The following is a 19,379-nucleotide window of genomic DNA, read 5'->3' on the forward strand; positions in this document are numbered from 1 at the left end:
GTTTTTTTTAAGCTTTACAGATCTGTTCAAAAAAGCTGTGAAAGTTACATTTACGCTGTATGTGCAGGTGAGTTATGCCAGGGGGACATAGTAAGGGGGGGGGGGGGGCTAATTCTAACAATCAGTCTTCTAATTAGGTATCGATTGTTAACTTTTTAAATGGTGAAATTAGACATAAGGTTCCAATCAGCATCTTGCTAAGCACGATCGGAAAATACTAAATCAACCCTTTGTGGAAGAAATAAGACAGGGGCAGCGCTTTACGGCGTTTTGAAAAAGCACTTAATATGAACGCGTTTCTAGATTGCGGTTTCTTATCGGAGCGCATCTTTGCACCCGCGGTCCTGCTTCCCAGTGGTCGCGGCGCGAAGCCACCCGCTCGCCTCCCTCGTAGAATGGGGGGAGGTTGGGCGCAAGTGTGTTGTGCGTCGCAGCCAGTGGAGAGCAGGAACGCGGGGCGCAGTGATGCGCTCATATAAGAAACCGAAACCTAGAAGTGCGTGCAAATGGAGCGTTTTTATGGAACGCCGTAATATGCTGCCCCTGCGTTATACCCTTCTAAAAAGAGTTGGTTTAGTTGTTTTCGATGATGCTCAGAGAGTTTCTAAGTAGAACCTAATTAAAATTCACTAATTAAAGAAGGTAATTAACAAATCTTGCTTAACTAACCGACTGAACGCTACGATTATCCCCCTATACTATGTCCCCTAGCCGTATTACTCACCTGCACAAACGGCATAAGTGTAAGTTTTGCGGTTATTTTCAAAACTAATCTGTAATGCTTAAAGAGCACTTCGTGCTAAGGATACCTTGAACCATGTCCATCTGATGTTTTTTGGGGGATCGTAAACTTGGACTGCTCGGGGAAAGAAACTAAAACAGTGGCGTCAACTGAAATGCCTTTGCTGCGGCATTAAATTGACACTTTCTTTACACTACTCGACGGGTTTTCAAATAAGAGAGTGCAGTTACCCTTGCAGTAATGTGCGACTGACGTGGTCTTAAGGCTGGTTCTCAAATTTGCGTTCGGTTGTTATCTAATGCGTTGACTCATTTTGTTCCACGGTACGCGTTGCGCAGACGTGATACTGGGTTGGGTCAGTTTTGCAAGTAACATTTGAACATTTACGATCGTGCAACCAAAATCTCGGTTACACTCCACCTTCGCAATTAGCCTTCGTCAGATTGCGTACCTCAGCCGAAATTAAAACCCGCCTATGAGTTTTTTTTGTTTTTACAGAAATACCAAACGCTTTAAATGATAAAATTATATTCGCATCAAACAACGTGCACATGAAGATTTTTTTTTTCTCCAAAGAGTTCAAGCCTGCCCAAACGGTGTACCTACTCAGGGGGGTGAAATAAGGCCGCATGCACACTTATTACACCACCTGCAGTTTCAGTAAAATACAGCCTCTCGGGTAGCGCATCTACTTCAGCAATAGTAAGCTTCAGAATCTAGTAAAAAATATGGCATGTAGGCCCAGGATTATGAAATAATCAATAAAGATTTCAACGTGTTTTTCGACAGGAAAAAACCTAATTCCGTGTGGTGTCGTCGTAAGGTTGTTTGTTTAGTAGTTTGCTTGAGGACATCCTAGAAAAAAAGAAATGCGTCCCTGCATTATAAATATATGCGTTTCAGGGCTTAATGTGAGCGGCGTTCATATATTTCTCCTATGAAGGACGTTTTCGCAGGAAATATACCCGTGTGCAGTTTAAAGAAAGATGCAGCTATGGCAAGTGAAATCGACATATTTTTAACACGTAGTGTAACGTCATTCCCTCAGCCCACATGCAACGCTGAACTGTACCCCGGAGAACGACACACGGTTTCAATAAGTTCTCGAATTAATCACTTTTATTTGGCGCTTGACAAATACACCAGACAAAAACGTACAGACAAAAAAATGAAATGCATCAATTACTTCGCGAAGAAGGCTACCTATCCTGCTTTGCTTACGACAGTACGAAGAAACAACGAACGAAAAATTCTCTACTGGTAACCTGGTCTCGATTACAGCGCGCAGAAAGAAGATGGTTTGACCAAAATAATAATAATAATGTTGAGTATGTTTATACAGCCGGAAGTTAGTAAGCTTCAATGGTATTCTGGTGTCTCAGCTGTAGAAGATGAATCTGGCCAGCGGAATACAGCCGCTAGTCTGGGGTATTTAACGTACGCAGTATTGAAGCACCACCGCACGCAGGTACGGTGCTCATCCTGATCGAAGACGGTAGGGGTGGAGATTGAACCGAGGATTCTTAGGTTTAGCAGCGCGAGCTTTCGCTCCACGTGCTCCCAGCTGGTGTGTGTATGATAAAAATATGCGAAAAAGGCCCTCCTTTTCTGACGCACTAAGATGAAGTTCCGGGGCAAAATATTTTCCACCCCGAACTCCAGATATAAAGAGGAAAGTGCCGCTGCAGCTTTTGTAAATTCACTGTGGTGCACGTTAGCACTTAAAACATATCGGAAGACCTAACATTTAAAAGGACGCTACAAGCAGTAGCGCGCCAAAATATTGAGAAATCGTACCTCCCCCGTTTTTCTGGACAACAGTGGACTACTAAACATTTGGTCCTCTACTGCTCAGCAATGGAACTCCCAAATAATCAGTTTGCGTTGGCGTAAAAGTGATACCGTTGAAAATATTAGTTTTCAATGGTTTTCAATGGCAAAGACGACAACACTTTTCCCATTTGACAGCCGCACTTGATAGCTCATAAAATGATTTCAGTTTCTTCGCCACTTCTGAAATGCTTGCCTAATCCTTATAAATTAAGGCTTCGACGTCTGAATGTGCGACCAGTTTGATCTCTCTCTGCTTTGAAGCTTGAATCTGTCTATACATTGTTCTTAATAGCATTTTTACGAAAAGCCTCTAAAAAACTGCTAAACAGTAGAGGCGATATTGCGGAGCCTTGTTTCCCGGCAAGCAATACATCATTGCGCGTTTTGTACCTCCGTTAATTTGGGCGGTTCATCCGGTGTCTGCCATTTGAACAAAACACGTAATGAATTCGCCCACATTTACACGTTTTACTATTTTATACCATACACAGTGTTGTACGCGATTGAAGGGGAGATTGACGAAAGTGTTGTAAGCGATTAAATGTTTTGTTTTATGCAATACACAGTGCGTACGATGCTCCTACTGTATAAGTTGTCTTTTGGAAATTATCCGCATGCTTGTGCCTGACCAATGTCAAGGTCCCGAGAACAAGTCAAGCTGCCTACGGCAGCTTTTTTTTTTTTTTTTTTTTTTCCTTTTTGGGCACCCATTGTGATCGATGTAAATAAATAAAGTTATTGTTAAAGTGAATTTTAAAGTTAAAGGTCTGAAGCAATGCCACTCTATCAAGATACTCTTCACACAAATCTAATATACATTTTGCCAGTAAATGTTTGTTACAGTACACCTTGCTTTAATGGATCAGGCCTGGTGCTCTCCGATTATTTCACAAATAACCTCCTGTAATATTCTGGCGAGAATTTGATTCCATTCTTTATGATCCACTTTACTGGTCGCTATTGGTCGATAGGTCTTTATAGTTTTGTATCATTTCATTATCACCGACACTTGATATAAGCACGCTTTTATTTATAAATGAGGTTGGCAGTTTGACTTGCGTGCTTTAAGTACCACCGGATGAAGGAACCAGACCGTGACGTTTTTGCAATTCTAATATATTTCCGCAGTCAAATATTTGGGTCCTGGAGACCGTTTAGTCGGAAAATTAACGATTGCGCGTGAAATTTCGGCCACGCCTAATGACTCTTTTATCCTCTCCTTCATCTCGTCATAAAGAATACGCATAACCGCCAGATACTCTTGAAGCTTTGCGACATTCTCATGTCCCTTCCCCTGGAAGCGATTGGTGTAGCATTCAACGGATGCTCTCTAAATGACTTCGTAAACGCTACTCGAATGACCAATGCATTTTGTTTTTCAGTTTCAAGTTTTCTTCTCTTTACATGTCTAGACTGAGACCTTAATGGTTTCTAGTGAGACGCTCATCGAAAGTGTATCTTTCGGTACAAGCGCGTGCCAAGTCACCTCTATAGACCTTTTTTTTGGTGCTGGCCATCATGTTTAATTTTGATGTAGCTGAGTTGGGGCTATGCAGCAAATCACTTTATGTGCCGAAGGAAAGGCGCAAGATATCTAAGGGTTTGTGCCAATAGTTATACTTTTTGTTGGCGATACGTTTTTATTGTTGTTATGCATAAAACGTTTACTCTCGGTTTCGTTGTCCAACCCAACTACGTCTTATTTTACCATGACAATCGTCACACAAAAACGGTCTACATTTCTATGCTTTCTGTACGTGATATTGCCACGCGCGCAACTGGCCAAGTAGACAGCGCGGCCGTGGACTAACGGTTATCGTGCTTGCCTCCCACGAAGAGCGAGGGTTCGATTCCTGGGAGTTACTCGTATTGTATTTATTCTTTCAGCTTAATGTTCTGGTGAATTCAAGAACATTGTTGCTTATTCCAGGTCCGAATGTTCTACGCGTCGAAACTTCTACGCCGATTATTCCAGAAGCCCACGGGTGTACATAAGGGGCTTCGCGTGGTGAGCCAAAGCCAGTCTCGCCCAAGCGCTCGATCCTGCTGTTTCGCCGACATCGACGCCTGCGACGCTAGCCTTTCCCTGTTTTTGTTTTGGGCACAAGTTCGCCCCATCAGACGTTTAGTTACTTCAGTTATTCGCCGCCTCATCATTGGTCATTCGTGACAATATTGTTCTTTACTAAACTAATGTCGTTCACTAACCTACCCCGATATTCGCATTCAAATTTACGGACTGTCTCAAAATCTTCCAGAAAAGAGATTATCGTCGATTCTCTTCCAGTAAACGAACCCACTGGAGCGCTCGAACGCTCGAAGTTTTAACGAGCATTATGACGATTGTTTAATTTTTTCAGGTGCGCTTCCATCGCCCTCCTGTGTCATACTGATCAGTTTCTGTACTGTTTCATCGTGAACCTCATGCTCCAAAATGCTGTTTTTAAACTTTCACACATCCCAGTAAAAAGTTGGACTTTTTAAGTTGCCCACTAATAATAAAGGAAGCTACAGCGTTATAAAAAAGAGAACATATCGTATTTCTCATGCCCAGTCAATATTTCGATCGACACGTAAATTCTTTCAAGATGAGAATCACTCGTTTAATGGAAATATGTAAAGCGCAAACTTGCACTGACTTTTTGATTGTTCACCGCATCATGAATACAAAATATGATGTCATTTGTTTTAAATATTTTGCGTAACTATCATACTGCTCAATATTGATGGCCCTAACAGTCGCTTTGTAAACGCAATTAAAGTCACCCAACAGTTCGACTTTCTTTCACATTCTAAGTAAGGCAGAATACTCCCAAGAAACACTTTTCTATTATTATTATCATTCTTCGCATACACGTTAATAATAATATTATTTACATTGCTTACGTTACAGTCACAAATAATTATATTATAACTGTCTGATGAAACGCTTCCCACACTCGTATTTCCCAATTTTCTTAAAAACGTAAACTTCCTTTGTTCATTCCAGTAAACCCAGGGAACACAGAATATGTCGTTCGTGCATTAGCGTCACGTTACATTTTGTAATGCTCGGTTACCGGAAGCTATGGGTGGATTCGGACGCGCTGCATTCAAAACACATCGTGTTCCCCGGGTTCGTCAAATATCAAGGCAAGTTTCATCTTTTTCAGGAGTGCAGTAACTCGTGGGCATCCTTTGACGAGGAGCTTTTTTATACGTTCTGCTTTTTTTTGTGGGTGCGTGTAGGTATAAATTATTTGTGCTCTTGGTTTTCAAGAAACGTCTTGTCGTAACTGAAGTAATGGCGAAGGCAGGAGGTTTATCGTGCACTTTACGGTATCCATTGACTGTTGTCTGAAGTAGTGACGCTACATGCGACCTGCTCTACCCCTTGGTACTAAGATAAAACAGCGCACAAAACGTCGGAGGAAGTGAAAAGTAGGAGAACGAAAGAGCACTGACTCCCAACTAATTTATTTATAAAGAGGAGAAAAGGAGGTAGAAGAAGCCACGGAAATACAACTCCTCGTGAAGTGAAGAAAATATAAATGAAAGAAAAAAGGGAAGAAAATATGTACATACATAATAGAAAAATAATAAAAGCAAACGAAAATAATATAAGAGAGAACTAAAGTAAAAAGAAAAGAGAAAAAAGTAGAAAACGTCACTTTCACGCCTGGCCGGCCAAAGTTAGTGCGAATAGGTGTTGGTAAAAGAAAACACCTGCTTAGCACTCAGCGACAGGGACGAATGACTGACGCATTGGTGTCCTTTTTTCTGAATTTGAAAGGCCTCGTAGATCTCTCGATTAGTCCTGTCTTGAAATCTCCCAAGGACAGTTGTTTCACCAAACGTCGGTGTGCACGGGCAGGAGCGACAATGTGTAGGCAGGTAACCTCCTACTGTGGCTTGAAGTGAATAGAAATGTTCTCTATCCGGTCGTTAAGGCATCGTTTAGTCTGGCCTATGTAGCATTTGCCACACGTCAGAGGGATCTTGTAGACTGCACCGTCTGTGCACGTAAAAAACATGTTCTTGTACTCGAATTCCTACACACTGACTTGGGCATTCCGTCAAATTAAATGAAGATGCAATAAAACTTGATTGAGTTGATTGGATGGGAAATATTTATGTTGCTTACTCCGTAAGAGGGCACTGTAGAAGGGAGGAGTGAAGAGAAGATCGGAAGTGTTGGCGTTGTCACGTGGCATGAGTTTTGTAGCTCATGTGTAATGATGTCACAAGGCTTCGGTTTTCCCACTAAATTGACCAGGGAAACGAAAGCGTCCTGCAAGTCGTGGCGTCAATTGCATATTTTATAAATTTAGCATGAAATACATGAGCGTCTATTTATATGGCATTAGAGGCTTCCCCAAAAAAAATAACTCATGTTGTAAAACAAGTTATCATTCCTAGAGTGGTCAGATGGGCAATCATAGCGTTTGGTTTTCACGTGTAAGGTTTGCGCTAAGCGTCGTAATTGCGTGGTTTGTGCCACGCGCTGTCTTTCAAGAAGGTAAATTTTTCAGGCAAATCTTCACCACATACGGACAATTGCCACACAAACATGTTTTTCTTTAGAGGCGAGTCCATTCATTAATATGTTTACTTCATTGCTTCATGGCGCAGTACACAAAGAGTCAATATTCATTTTGCTAACCTTTAACATTGGTAGAAATATCTGCACCATCTTGATCGGCGAGCTCCAACCTGTTGGAAATTGAATTGAATTAAAGGGTTAGTTTTATGAACTAAAATATATAAACGGCCCTGTTGTGCAAAGGCAATAGTCATTAGGGAGTTTTAGAATAACGTACACAATTTTAGCGTACGCTAGCGCTAAATTTAGCGCTTGTGTTAGCCCACGCGACGTAAGAGAGTTTTAGAATAGCGTTTCTCCGTCGCGACGCAAAAACCCAAACACCTCGGGCTTACAACACTACCAGGATAGTCACAATTTTTGTTTCCCACAAGAAATGCTGTGACTTGAGAAAGAAACAGTTTTTTTTTTTCGGTCCAAAGAACTAGATTTGTTTAAACATGAGAATGCGACGCGAGTGGTCGACCGGTCGTGTCCGCCTGCGTCGCCTCAGCAAGAGAGTTATCGTGTACTGACCTTCGCACATCGTACCTTCGGCAAGAAATGTTCGCGCGTCGCAAGCATCAAGTTGCCGGGGATCGTTGCCAAACCGAGTACAATGTCGTCCCGTATTGAAAATCGCAGTCGCTAGGATGCCACCGACGTCGCACTCACGACGCCGCCAAAGTAGCCGCCGACATAATCCTGGAAGCCGCCATTTTTTTTAACTCTGTTCGTCTTGGCGTCAGCCAACTTCTCATCACGAATCCTCATTGGAGAAGCGCAAAGACTCTTTGCGTACGCACGCTATTTCCGAGAAATAGCGCACGCTGAAATTTCGCACGCAAAGCGCAAAACCTAGTTGGCGTTCGGGTCATGCGCAGTGGCGACGACGCTATTCTTTGCGTACGTAAAGCTTTAGCGTGCGCTATTCTAAAACTCCCTATTATACAAGAATAGAGTTGAATCAAATAATACTGTATAACCTATTCAGCGCAATGTATTTGCACAGTGGCTGTATAGCGCAATTTCGACCAATATTTGTATTATGGTTTATTAAGCTTGGTTAGAAACATTTTTTATTCTTGGTGTACAGGAACGCCACGCTCTTTTACATTCATAACAAAAAAACAATTTGTATTTTTATGTTATTTCTTTTCAACATAAAAAATGCTTACTGATACAGAAACAAATTGCGACACGGATTATTGAAAAAATAGTCAAAATGTGAGCTGAGTGGAGCAGAATAGGAGAGGACTAACTAGGTAGGTAAGATCTTATTGGTAAATAAGTAATCGAATGGATTCTAGGGCCTATAAAAGAGGAAAATAATGAGTAGAGTTTTGTGTTTTCGGTGAAAGCAGATAAAACCAAAACACAAAAATGAGCCACCAAGACGGTTTCAACAAAATGAATCCATAAAAAACAAGTGCGATGTCATTGAATAAAAAAGACCCCAAGTTCATGGGAAGGAAACATTGATCTACAGTTTTCGCTTTGTGTAAATCCGGAACAGGGCGCCACTAAACTCTCCCCTGGGCTGCCTATTTCTTGAGGAAGCACGACTTTTGTCGATTTTATTTCTCTTATCGCTGCCAGGATGTTTTGGAAGCGTTCGAGTTACATGCATATTCTTTTAGGGGTCTATGAATCTCATTCATTAAACTTGTTTTTTAATTTAGGCTCTGATAAGCGGCGATGTTTGTGCGACACCAAATATTGACACAGAAGAACACCGAACATATAAATAATATCCCCGTCCCCTTCCCCAAGCAGAAGAAACACCCGGAATTACGAAGACAATTGAAGACCCTAGTAATAGGGAATCGTTGTAAATTCGAGCGCGTGGGGCTCTCAAGAGGTTTATTTACACGACGAGATCCAGTATGGTAATGTGCATTAACATAAATCTAGAGCATTACTAATAATTCTTCCAGGTGTCACCCCTGCCGAGAGAAGCCGTTAGACACAAGGTTGGAACGGGCGTTGCGGTTTCACGCGAGTCGGGATTTGACCGTGTTGAGAAGCTGCACTCTCGTGAGTAACTATTGAAATTGCTCGGTGTTTTTAGGCTAACGGTTAGTTTTGATGCGGAATGACGAAAATACTTCGCCCTTTATTTTTGTCTTGTGTCGTTTTTAGTCAGTACAATTTAGATTCCGCAACAGCAGGTATAACAAAAACATACGTCAATCAAAGAAACATCATATTACCACGATACCTCGTGAGAAGGTCAGTTTTAACCTTGATCTTAGCGTGACAAAATCTCCCACTCCCCTCTCTTTTTTGGGGGGGCAGTATACAGCTCTGATTGGCGCTTTTTTTAAATAGTTTATATTCATGTCTCCTGTGCGCACTTTACGTGACCTCGGCCAATATGAGTTGCAATATCGAATTTGGCCTTGTGTAGGGGGTGCGATTTTACCAGCCTTAGTATTTTTCTCGATACGAGACTTGTAGCGATAAGGACTCGTAACTAAAGTTTGTCATCAATTTTCTATCCGGACAATACCTTCATTCAAAATCTTACAGGAAATGTACTGATTCAATAAAGGCTGTTCATACTCATATTTATAGCAATCGAACTTCGCTTACGACTGAGTCCATCGTTAAGTCCGTCGAGAATTTTTTTACAAATCATCCTAATATATATAGGGGGACAGCTCGGCACCATACGAATTGAAAGCACAAATCAATATTATGTTTACTCCCAAACATATCTTAAGGAGTAAAATCGCATGTTGGCAGGTCCACGAGGAAGTGCTGCTTCTTTATTTTATTTCATTTTTCAAATTATAAAAATTGCTACAAAAATTGCCAACCAGCTAATAGCACACAGATTAGAATGTATCAAGCGTGTATAGTTAACCAGAATCAAGCGCAATATATGGTTAATAAGCAAACCACTTATCATGCGTTAGGACTGGCTGTGTGCTCCATCAATACGAGAAGTTATATCTCCCACGCCATCAAAGAAATTATATCCTGGCTACTTATTTCCATTTGACCTTTATATTTATGGGGAATCAAAGTATTGCTTGTAAGTTTTAGCATGAACATGTAAAAAAAATACCAGTAGTCCAATCTAAGCTGATGAAACGTTAGAATCTATTGACCCGTTAGGTTTTCCGAGTATTCAAATTGCAATATATATTAACTTGCCAAATATTTAATATATTCGCTGCCTATTAGTTTGTTGTTGCGTATCTTTAAATTAACATTTCGTGCTAAACTAAATAAAGGTCTAAATATTTTGGAATATTTTCAAAATGTTTGAATGCTTTTATGACATTAAAATATTATTATAATGTTATATTCATTATCGTTGATTATAATAATCAATAATTATTATAATCAAAATGCTGTTATGACATTATTATAATATTAGTTGCGATGTGATCATTAATAGCCAAGCTAGCGGCCGGAACTACTCAGACCAAGAAATAAACCAACTCGCATCTATTAAACCTATACGCATTATTTATTTTGCTCCGCGCTACTTTTCAATTACATTTAAATAATCCACATACTTACTTTCTTGGATTCATAATAGTATATTTATCTAGTTTTTTTTTACTAGAAACCATGTGAGACTATATTTCGCTGCGGGCCAACTCATGTTCTATAAGAATAATAATTATTTCTTATATGATTTGCACAATAGAATTATAGAAGTAATTCAAATCACGTAGAATATAGTTTCTATATCATATTATGTTTAGTAGAATTCGCACGGCGCACAAGAAACGAAGGCAAACGAGAACTGGTAACACAGGACAAGGAGTTACTCTCAACTAAAGTTTTTATTCCAAATAAACGCCGAAGTAAAAAGCAACCTTCCACACCATCATGGCCAATTTAGCACGTGTCCAGATAACAGATCTCTTTACTATGTAGAAGGACCGATCTTTGCCTTACACATTGCCCAGTCCCTTCTTTTTTTGGTCGTGTAGGCCTCTAAAATGTCTCTAGTCATCTGATCTCCCCCTGTTCGAGCAATCGTGACGTGATGGAAGTTGGGTTGGCGTCAACAATCTGCACAATGAAGCAGCGTCATTTTCCGCTTGACTGTACAGTCTGTGGATGCCAGCCCAACTTCCATCACGTCAGGATTGCAGGAAGGGGGGGGGAGATGAAATGACTAGGGAAATTTTAGTAGTCTGGGCAATCAAAAAAGCAGGGACTGGGCAATGTGTAAGGCAAAGATCGGTCCCACATAACAAAGAGATCTGTCATCTGGACATGTGCTAAATTGGTCATGATGGCGTGAAATGCTGTTGTTTACTTTGGTGTTTATTCTCAATAAAATCTTCAGCTGAAAGTAAGCGCTTATTCTGTATACCCCCTTCAACTTCGTTTCTTGTGGGCTGCGTCGAATCTACTATCCATAAGGCAACTAGCCCGCATCGCCACCCTAATTTATATTATGTGTTCGTGCAGATTTCTTTAACATATTCATATATTTTACTAGTTTTCTTACCCTGTGACGAGCATCGCTGCGTCGCACGTGGCGTGCCTGTATTTCATAGCAAACCGGGGTAATGTCTCTTCATATGAGGTATAGATTTTTAATGTATTAGTGGCGTTGCTTGGATCTGAAACTGAAATATGTCGCAGAAAATCTGACCCCTAGAAATAATAAAAGGCGCAATTACATTTAACTCAGACTGCTTTAAAATGTAAGAAATATGGCCATCAAATGACACCCACCAGGTCCTTAGCTATATTTACTATGAGCAGTTGTATTCTTGGGTTTCTTATGCGTCTATATCGGATATTCACCTTAAACAAAAAGGACAGTTCTAATTAAATAATTTTATTTAAAAATTTAACAGAAAGATTTATTTAGCATAAATCTTTTGTTAATATTGGAAGATAAGTCACGAGCGAACACTGGACCCGCATACTTAGTATACGCAGTATGTTTCGCGTGGTAAGGCACCAAGGAATCAATAAACGTGTTTGCCCTTTTCGGTTTAACATTCACTACCTTCGATCGGTTAGTAAATCAAAGTGTTCACATTTATTATTGCTAGTTAATAACTGAGTCTTCAGAGTGCCTTGCTTTTCTTCAAAAGCGATCCATCGTTCATACTCCTGCAGAGGTCGGAGACATGGGCGGTTCGTTTAGAACTACACTCGCGTTTTAAGCGACTACAAACGTTTCCAGTACTGGCAGTACAAATGTAATAAATAGAAAAATAATGTGCCAGACAGAATTTGTAGTTTATATTTTTTAACCCAATTATAATCAGTACAGTTTTAAACTTTTTCGCTGTCATATGGGCCATGAGGATATCACAACATTTTTGTACTGACAAGTCATTGCCCTTTTTGGTTTCATTGAAAAAATGCCCATCAAGACTACCATAGTGATGCATAGACCTATAGTAATTGAACTGATCTATACGAATTGGGGTTCACAATATAATACCTGAGTAAATAGAGAAAAAAAACATCTATGTAGTCGTCGCCTAAACACTGGTGAGCGGTGTACAATCTGCGGCAATGTGAGCTGACCCAATTCAGTGTTTGCCCAATCAAACAAAGTCCTCTCTGGGGTGCCTCCGGAATACTAAATTATGAAGCAGACTTCAACACTGAAACAATAGAGCGGATGGTTGTTCATTCGAATATGCTTTTTAACACCTTAAAAAAAATATGGGCACCCCACATGACTTTTGTTCCACCCCGGACTGAACGACGCCGGCAAGATGATTTTGCCGCACTCTGTTCATTGAGCTTAATCATACATTGACTCTCAGGTAGAAAACTTGAATGGGAACCTAAATTGGAAAATAAAACAGAACGCAGAGTACATACCGCTGCCAAAGAAGTGGCGATATATGTTACAAACTGTTCATCGTCGCCAAAGTTTTGGTAAATGTACTTGTCGGCGACAACCAGTGTCTCAATCAAAAATGGGTCTGGAACTTGTACTTGTCTCGGACGGACTGTAAAAGTAAACTTTGAAATGAGTGATACCAAATGTTGTATACACGATTGTCACTCCTAAAGCGCAAACTGCAGATAGTTAAACTGGGCCAGACAAGTCAGTTTGAAGTACTATGTTCATCTGCGGAAATCAGAAACACAGCGTATTTTTCTTTTATGCTATGCTTGGCGCTGCTTCGATTTCTGAAAGACTAAAATATAGTAGGTTGCACCACCGCGTTTAGAAAGATCAGTGTATAAACAAAGTGCTTAGAAAGCTGGTTACAGTTTTATGTGTTTATCTTAATATTTCTTTCGATGATATAGTTTTTATTATTAGTTACCTGGTAAATATATCTACTGGTTTCGCTGTACTCGTTTGTGAATGCGTAGAATCGTAAATTTGAGACTTCTACGCATCAAGTGTTGGAATATACAGGATATCCAATATATGTATCAAGCTTTTTTTTTTCGAAACATACGTATATATTTTATTTTTATGCAGAATTCTTCTTTTTTAAATGACTTTCCTTCCGACGGAAATCGCATAACACTATCTACTTTGAAGCAACATACATTTGTATACAACCTTCATTCCGAAGTTGGTAGCATTGTAAGTAGTGTTCGCGAAATTAAAAAAAAAAATCAAGTCTTCGTTTAACATCTTTAATGCGACAGCGGCACGCACATATGTAGGGATATATCAATAATAAAAATTGCTTTACATTGTTTAGTCTTTTTAGATAATGATACTTTCTAATTTAGCATACAACAAGCACATTTAGACCCTATTAAGTGTAACATTCTATGTCCTAGAGAGTCATTTATTACTTCATAAAATTAACTTACTTAAATGATGTCCATTAAATCGCTCTTCCAGCTGAATGTTACTTGTTTCTGAAACATGTGGGGAAATTATTTTGTTAATATGAACCCTAGATGGTTACAACAAATTACTATGGCTGGGAACTTGATAGATTAACCTACCGATTAATGAAATATTGTTGTAATCGTGAATAATCTTTTCTAACTGGTTAATCGGTTATATTATGAGAAACATCAAAAGTATAAATTGATCGCTTTCAATACGGAGACATGGTCGAGTGCACCAGTGGCAAGGCAAACTTTACGTGAAGCTTTGTACTAAAGCGAATATTACGGGCGAGAATGGTAGCTTTAATCAAGTGGAGAAGGCTAACGTGAACCAGCCACTTTAACGCCGCGCGAGTGTCCGTTTAGTGCAGCAGGGACTATTGTGAACAACCAAAGGATCTCGCTATTGACGAAGAATATCAACGAATCTCTTTGAATCTGCGGCGGAATTAATAATCTGTTAGTATAGCTGCCTTCTGACTGTTTCCACATACACGTCAAGGTTGATCCAAAGTCCAAAATCAGTTCATTGCGCTGTTTATCACATATTCAGCAAAGGTTAAGCAAAAATTTAATTTTTTTATTTCCTTTGATTATTATTCACGGCAATAAAGAAAGCAATTAATCGACTAAAATTATGCAAATGAAGGGTGGCGATTAATCTGGTAAAACATCTAAACGACGCCTGGTCCTATAAAAGACTAAATGTCCGATTAGGTGCTTGTAGCTTTGTGCTCTCTTTCTCCTTTTTCTCTAGCTCATGGGTCACCATGCCAGTATTGATTGAGCTTGCAGCCACATTGGCTTGTTTCAATATGTGATAGATAATTACTACTCAGGTATTTATTATTCACTTTTTATAATATTTTCGACGACATTTGTGCGCATAGAGATAATGTAATATATTAGGCATGTAGTATTTAGTATCACAGCCACGCAGTTTTTATAATATTCATTGAGACTGGTGAAATGCATATGCATTTATGTTATCAAAAATTGCTGCTTTACGAAAAGTAAGTATTTGCACAACATCTTGGGAAAACGCCTGGTCTAGTGCCTTTTTTGTCAACCTAGGCTTTATGAATTAATAGGGCGGGGCGGGGGAGTGCATAGACAAAGGGCAGTTTGGAATTTGTTCTGCATTTTAATCTTAACTTTTATGACTGTTTGGTTTTCTGGTTCGACTTTATTTACCCTTAAGGCTGAGCCGCACGTAAGCGATTTAGCGAGCGACGAGACGAGCGACGAGGGTCAGCGACGAGACACGGAGATTTCTCACTGTCGCTCGTCGCGGGGCTCGGTTTCTGGATTTCTAGAAAACATCGTTCATCGCCTTGGTCACTTCCTCCCGTTGCCTTCATGCGGTTTGCCTTGTCTCGCGACTGACCGAGCGACAGCGAAGGGGGTCACCCCCGTTTGCCTCGTCGCTTGCCAAATAACTTACATGTGGTTTATACTTTATACACTTCTCAGGTGTAAAGTGACGCCAACAATAAGGATGCAAAATACATGTCGAAAGAGCTCTTTTCTCTTGAAATGATCCGAATATTTGTATTGTAGATCTCGCATACCTGGACATTTTTATCAGGTTGTTGAAAACGGTTGCTGCAGTTGATTATGACGATGTATGAAAAGTTACTCGTTCCTTCAGGGCTGTCTCATTGATATGTTCTTGGGCCGCTGCTACTAATTTTATATATTAGTAACATGGGTCAACGATGTTTGGTGGATATCAAAATTAAACGTTTTTCCTGGTGGTGCAGTTAGTGGTGTGTTCGAAAGTACCAGAGAAAAATTAGGTGTCCGGAACATTGCTTAGACAAACAGCCTATTCTCTATTTTATTGACTGGCTCGAAGGTCACCTCGACCTGGCGATAGCCCGGCGCTGCGCAGCTCGAATTCTTTTTGTTTAGGCACAGTGAGCTCAGTGTATTTTACAGCCTGTGTGACTCTGACACCAAAGTGAATAGGAGGGCTAGTCGCCTTATAGTCTTTAAAAAAATAATAGCTCCGAAAACACAAACAACACTGAAGACGAAGTGAACAAACACCAGGCGCCTTGTGCTTGTTCACTTCGTCTTCGCCCTCGTCTGTGTTTTTAGTTCTATTACTTTTTTAAAGACCGTGACACGTTTGGCTCTACTACAACAAAAATAAATATTCAGAGATATAGAATAAGATGCTCAGAAGAAAATATATGATCGTTTACAGAAGTTGACAAACTCGTGGGACGAATGGCAAGCTGAAATTAGCCAAAATACTTGTGTATATGATAACAGAACGCGAAACAAAGTAGCAGCACTGTTAACCTATATTGCTGGGAGAGGCCGTCAAAACATTGACAGGAGTACAAATACCTATAGTATGGGGCGATTGGAGAGGGTGGGACGAGGAAAAGAAAGGTGGGAGAGGAGGAAATGGACGCAACGCTGACGAGGGGAGGAGAAAACCCCCTCCCCTCACCAGCGTTGCGTCCGCTTCCTTCTCACCCCCCTCCCTTTCCCCCGCCCCACGTTCTCAACCTCCAACATACTACAGGCGCTTTTTGTAAAGCAAACCTGAACTGGAATTTACACATCAAAAATATTTCCAATAAATCGCTAAAACGGAATTCGGACACGTAGACGGAAGTTAGATTTTCCAGACCTGTGCATCAATTGACACCAAGTAAGTAACTGTTATTGCCACGCACGTCGGCGAGCAAGCGCGTGCGTGGCCGAGTGGTTACCGCGCTTGACTGTCGCGTAGAAGGTGTAGGTCCGATTCCAGTCAGCGGATTTTCATTTTATTTATTCTTTCAAACTTGGCCTTCTCGTAACTTCGAAAACATTCTCGGCCTGATCGTGTTACAATTGTTCTATGCTTGGAAAGTTCTACGCTGAATGATCCAGAAAGCAACGAGGTACATAGGGGACTCCGCAACGCGAGCGGAGTCAGTCTCTCCCCAGCGTTCGACTCTGCTCTTTTGCCGACATAGACGCACACGGCGCTCTGCTGTTATATTGTTTCCTTTCTATTTTTGGGCACAAGTTCGCCCCCCTTTAAACGTTTCAGTTTTCCCAGTTATTCTTTGTTTCACCTTGTCATTCGTGAGAATATTACAAAATATTGAATATAAATGCCCTGTTTGAGAGCTATTCACACGACAAAATATTTACGAAAGAGAACGCACACAAAGTAAAGCTGTCCGATTTATCTTTAATCCCTATCGATCCACAGACTTTGTCTTCGTAACAAAGTCCGATGCGAACCTTCTGCAAATAAGTACCAGTATAATGTTCAGCAGAATAAAGGTAAATTTCTACAAGGTTATTACTTCATTGACATTCATAAATATTTCGCATATACAGACTTCAACAACCCAACTAAACAAAATATAATATTTTTTTTTCGCACCGTATCGCTACAATACTGACTCGGTTAAAATATTGGTTTGATATGTCGATCAATGGAACTGAGTAACTACGAATGCTGTAAATAGTCAGAGTGTGCGTGGCTTTTTATAACTCTTTTACACTTAGCTGTGCTTGTTCTTTCTAAAAGGCCTACAAACCTGCTTTGGTCTTGCGGCTTGCAGTATGGTAATATATACACATAAAATAAATCTGATTGGTATATTCAACGTTGGCTTCCTGAGCTATGCTGAGACTATTCATTCCTGCACTAGAATAAATTAAATGTTGAATAGCTTTATAAAAGATAATCTCACATATTTATGTGCCGGTCCCTAAGCGTACTTTCGTTTAGTCATCCTCCTTCCGAAAAGGCCCCCGGTGACCATTCTCCGACGAACTTCCTCAGAGTAGATAAAACTGAATTTAGTTAAGCTCTTACAAACCTGAATTTTCGTGCTTAGTATCAAACGGGCGATTTTGTGTTTCGACTGGTGAAAATAAACGAATGCCATATTTTCTCTAAGCCTGCTACACTATTAAGAAAACCAATTATTTATGTAGCTGAAGCACTCAGCTCTCCTGGGAAAAATGGAGCCTCTATTTTTTAGACGTTGCGGTGACGTGCGAGACGCATCATAAGAAAAATAAGCTGATTTCGTATCACAGATTATGCCACTGCATAAAAAAAATATGATAATATTATAATAATATTCCTGTTTAGGTGTTCAAAAACAACCAAAGATGGTATTCACTTTGGCATCATCGTCAACAGCTAATAGAAAAAAAAAACATTAAAAAAAGAAGGGACTTTAACCAAGCAACGAATAAAACAAATTAAGAGGCAGATAAGTGCTCATTCAATCTGCAGCGGGACAATGTTGTTGATAACGAAATGTCCAGTGGAGGTTAACCGGTGGTTTTATACCATGGCAGGATCCGAGGAAGTGGTGAAGTTTTACACCGCGAGTGAACATAAAAACTAACAAAATGTCTCGTTACACGTGAAGGAACATAAAGATTAACTTTCCCCAGAGGTTGGGCACAATAATTGCCCCATTCATAAGTTTATGTAGAAATACAAAGTCACGAACAGTTCTTCTGGAAGACAAAAGTGGAAGTGAAATTTTTTTAATATATATTAGCATTTATAAAGCGGCGCTCAAAGAATCTATCATACAATTCGAAAAACATTTTTCTGAAGATTTTTTATGCTCATAGCCTGCGCTTTAGATATCGAGTTTTATGAGACAGACGCAAATTAAAGTAATGACCATACTAAATAATTAAAATACACATAAAAGAGTGGGGTTTTAATAATGCTTCGTCAATCGAGATACTATTCATAGCATTTTATAGGCATTGCACGCGATAAAAGATATTTGGTTTATAAACGTTTAACCCCTATCAACACACGCGCCAATAAAATTTTATAATTGACACCTGCTGTATTGGTCTTCCCCGTCACGATTCCATGTAAAATAAACAACAGTATGCCGTCGGCAAAAAGGTAACACCTTTGTTGTTTGGAGGTAGAGAGACAGTTGATTTAGCTTACACCACTAGTGAATTAAAGACGCCATTTTGTAGTATATTACAGTTTTAAATAGTGCAAAGGCTCATGAATAACGTAATATCAGCAGCAAAAAGTAGCAGTTTATAATTACTTACACAATACTCTATATTACTAATAAATATCCAAATCCAAAGGCGGCCCATTATTTATTCCTCTGGAACATCCGATGTCGAACAAAATAAGTCGGAGAGACTGTCAGCGACTCCAACAGTCTTCGAAATTTTAGGACCTAATATCAATTCATGACTAACTCTTTCGTACACTTTCGACATATCAAAATATATTGTATATACCTTTCTTCTATTTAAAATAGGCGCAGCATAATCTAAAAAATTACACACTACGTCATCCTGTGTATTCCGGTACACTTTTTGGCTAATTCGAAAGAAGCAGGAATTTTATTTCATCTGAATTAGTATTGGCCGCCCAAACAAAAAGAGAAAAGAGAAGGGTCAGGAGCGTTTATT

General features: G+C 39.9%; 1 protein-coding gene across 1 annotated transcript in view; it reads right to left on the reverse strand.

The window, feature by feature from the left end:
• Positions 1-19,379, reverse strand: part of LOC115332391 (venom metalloproteinase antarease-like TtrivMP_A) — a 143,835-nt gene that overhangs the window by 75,980 nt on the left and 48,476 nt on the right. Inside the window, exons 5-9 of the mRNA XM_040218941.1 lie at positions 13,920-13,967; positions 12,960-13,090; positions 11,847-11,918; positions 11,617-11,765; positions 7,218-7,267 (exon numbers count right to left, since the gene is read on the reverse strand). Coding sequence (XP_040074875.1) covers positions 7,218-7,267; positions 11,617-11,765; positions 11,847-11,918; positions 12,960-13,090; positions 13,920-13,967 — 450 coding nt within the window. The remainder of the gene's footprint in view (positions 1-7,217; positions 7,268-11,616; positions 11,766-11,846; positions 11,919-12,959; positions 13,091-13,919; positions 13,968-19,379) is intronic.

This window comes from Ixodes scapularis, unplaced genomic scaffold (genome assembly GCF_016920785.2).
Source record: "Ixodes scapularis isolate PalLabHiFi unplaced genomic scaffold, ASM1692078v2 PGA_scaffold4__175_contigs__length_147842914, whole genome shotgun sequence".
Taxonomy (NCBI): domain Eukaryota; kingdom Metazoa; phylum Arthropoda; class Arachnida; order Ixodida; family Ixodidae; genus Ixodes; species Ixodes scapularis.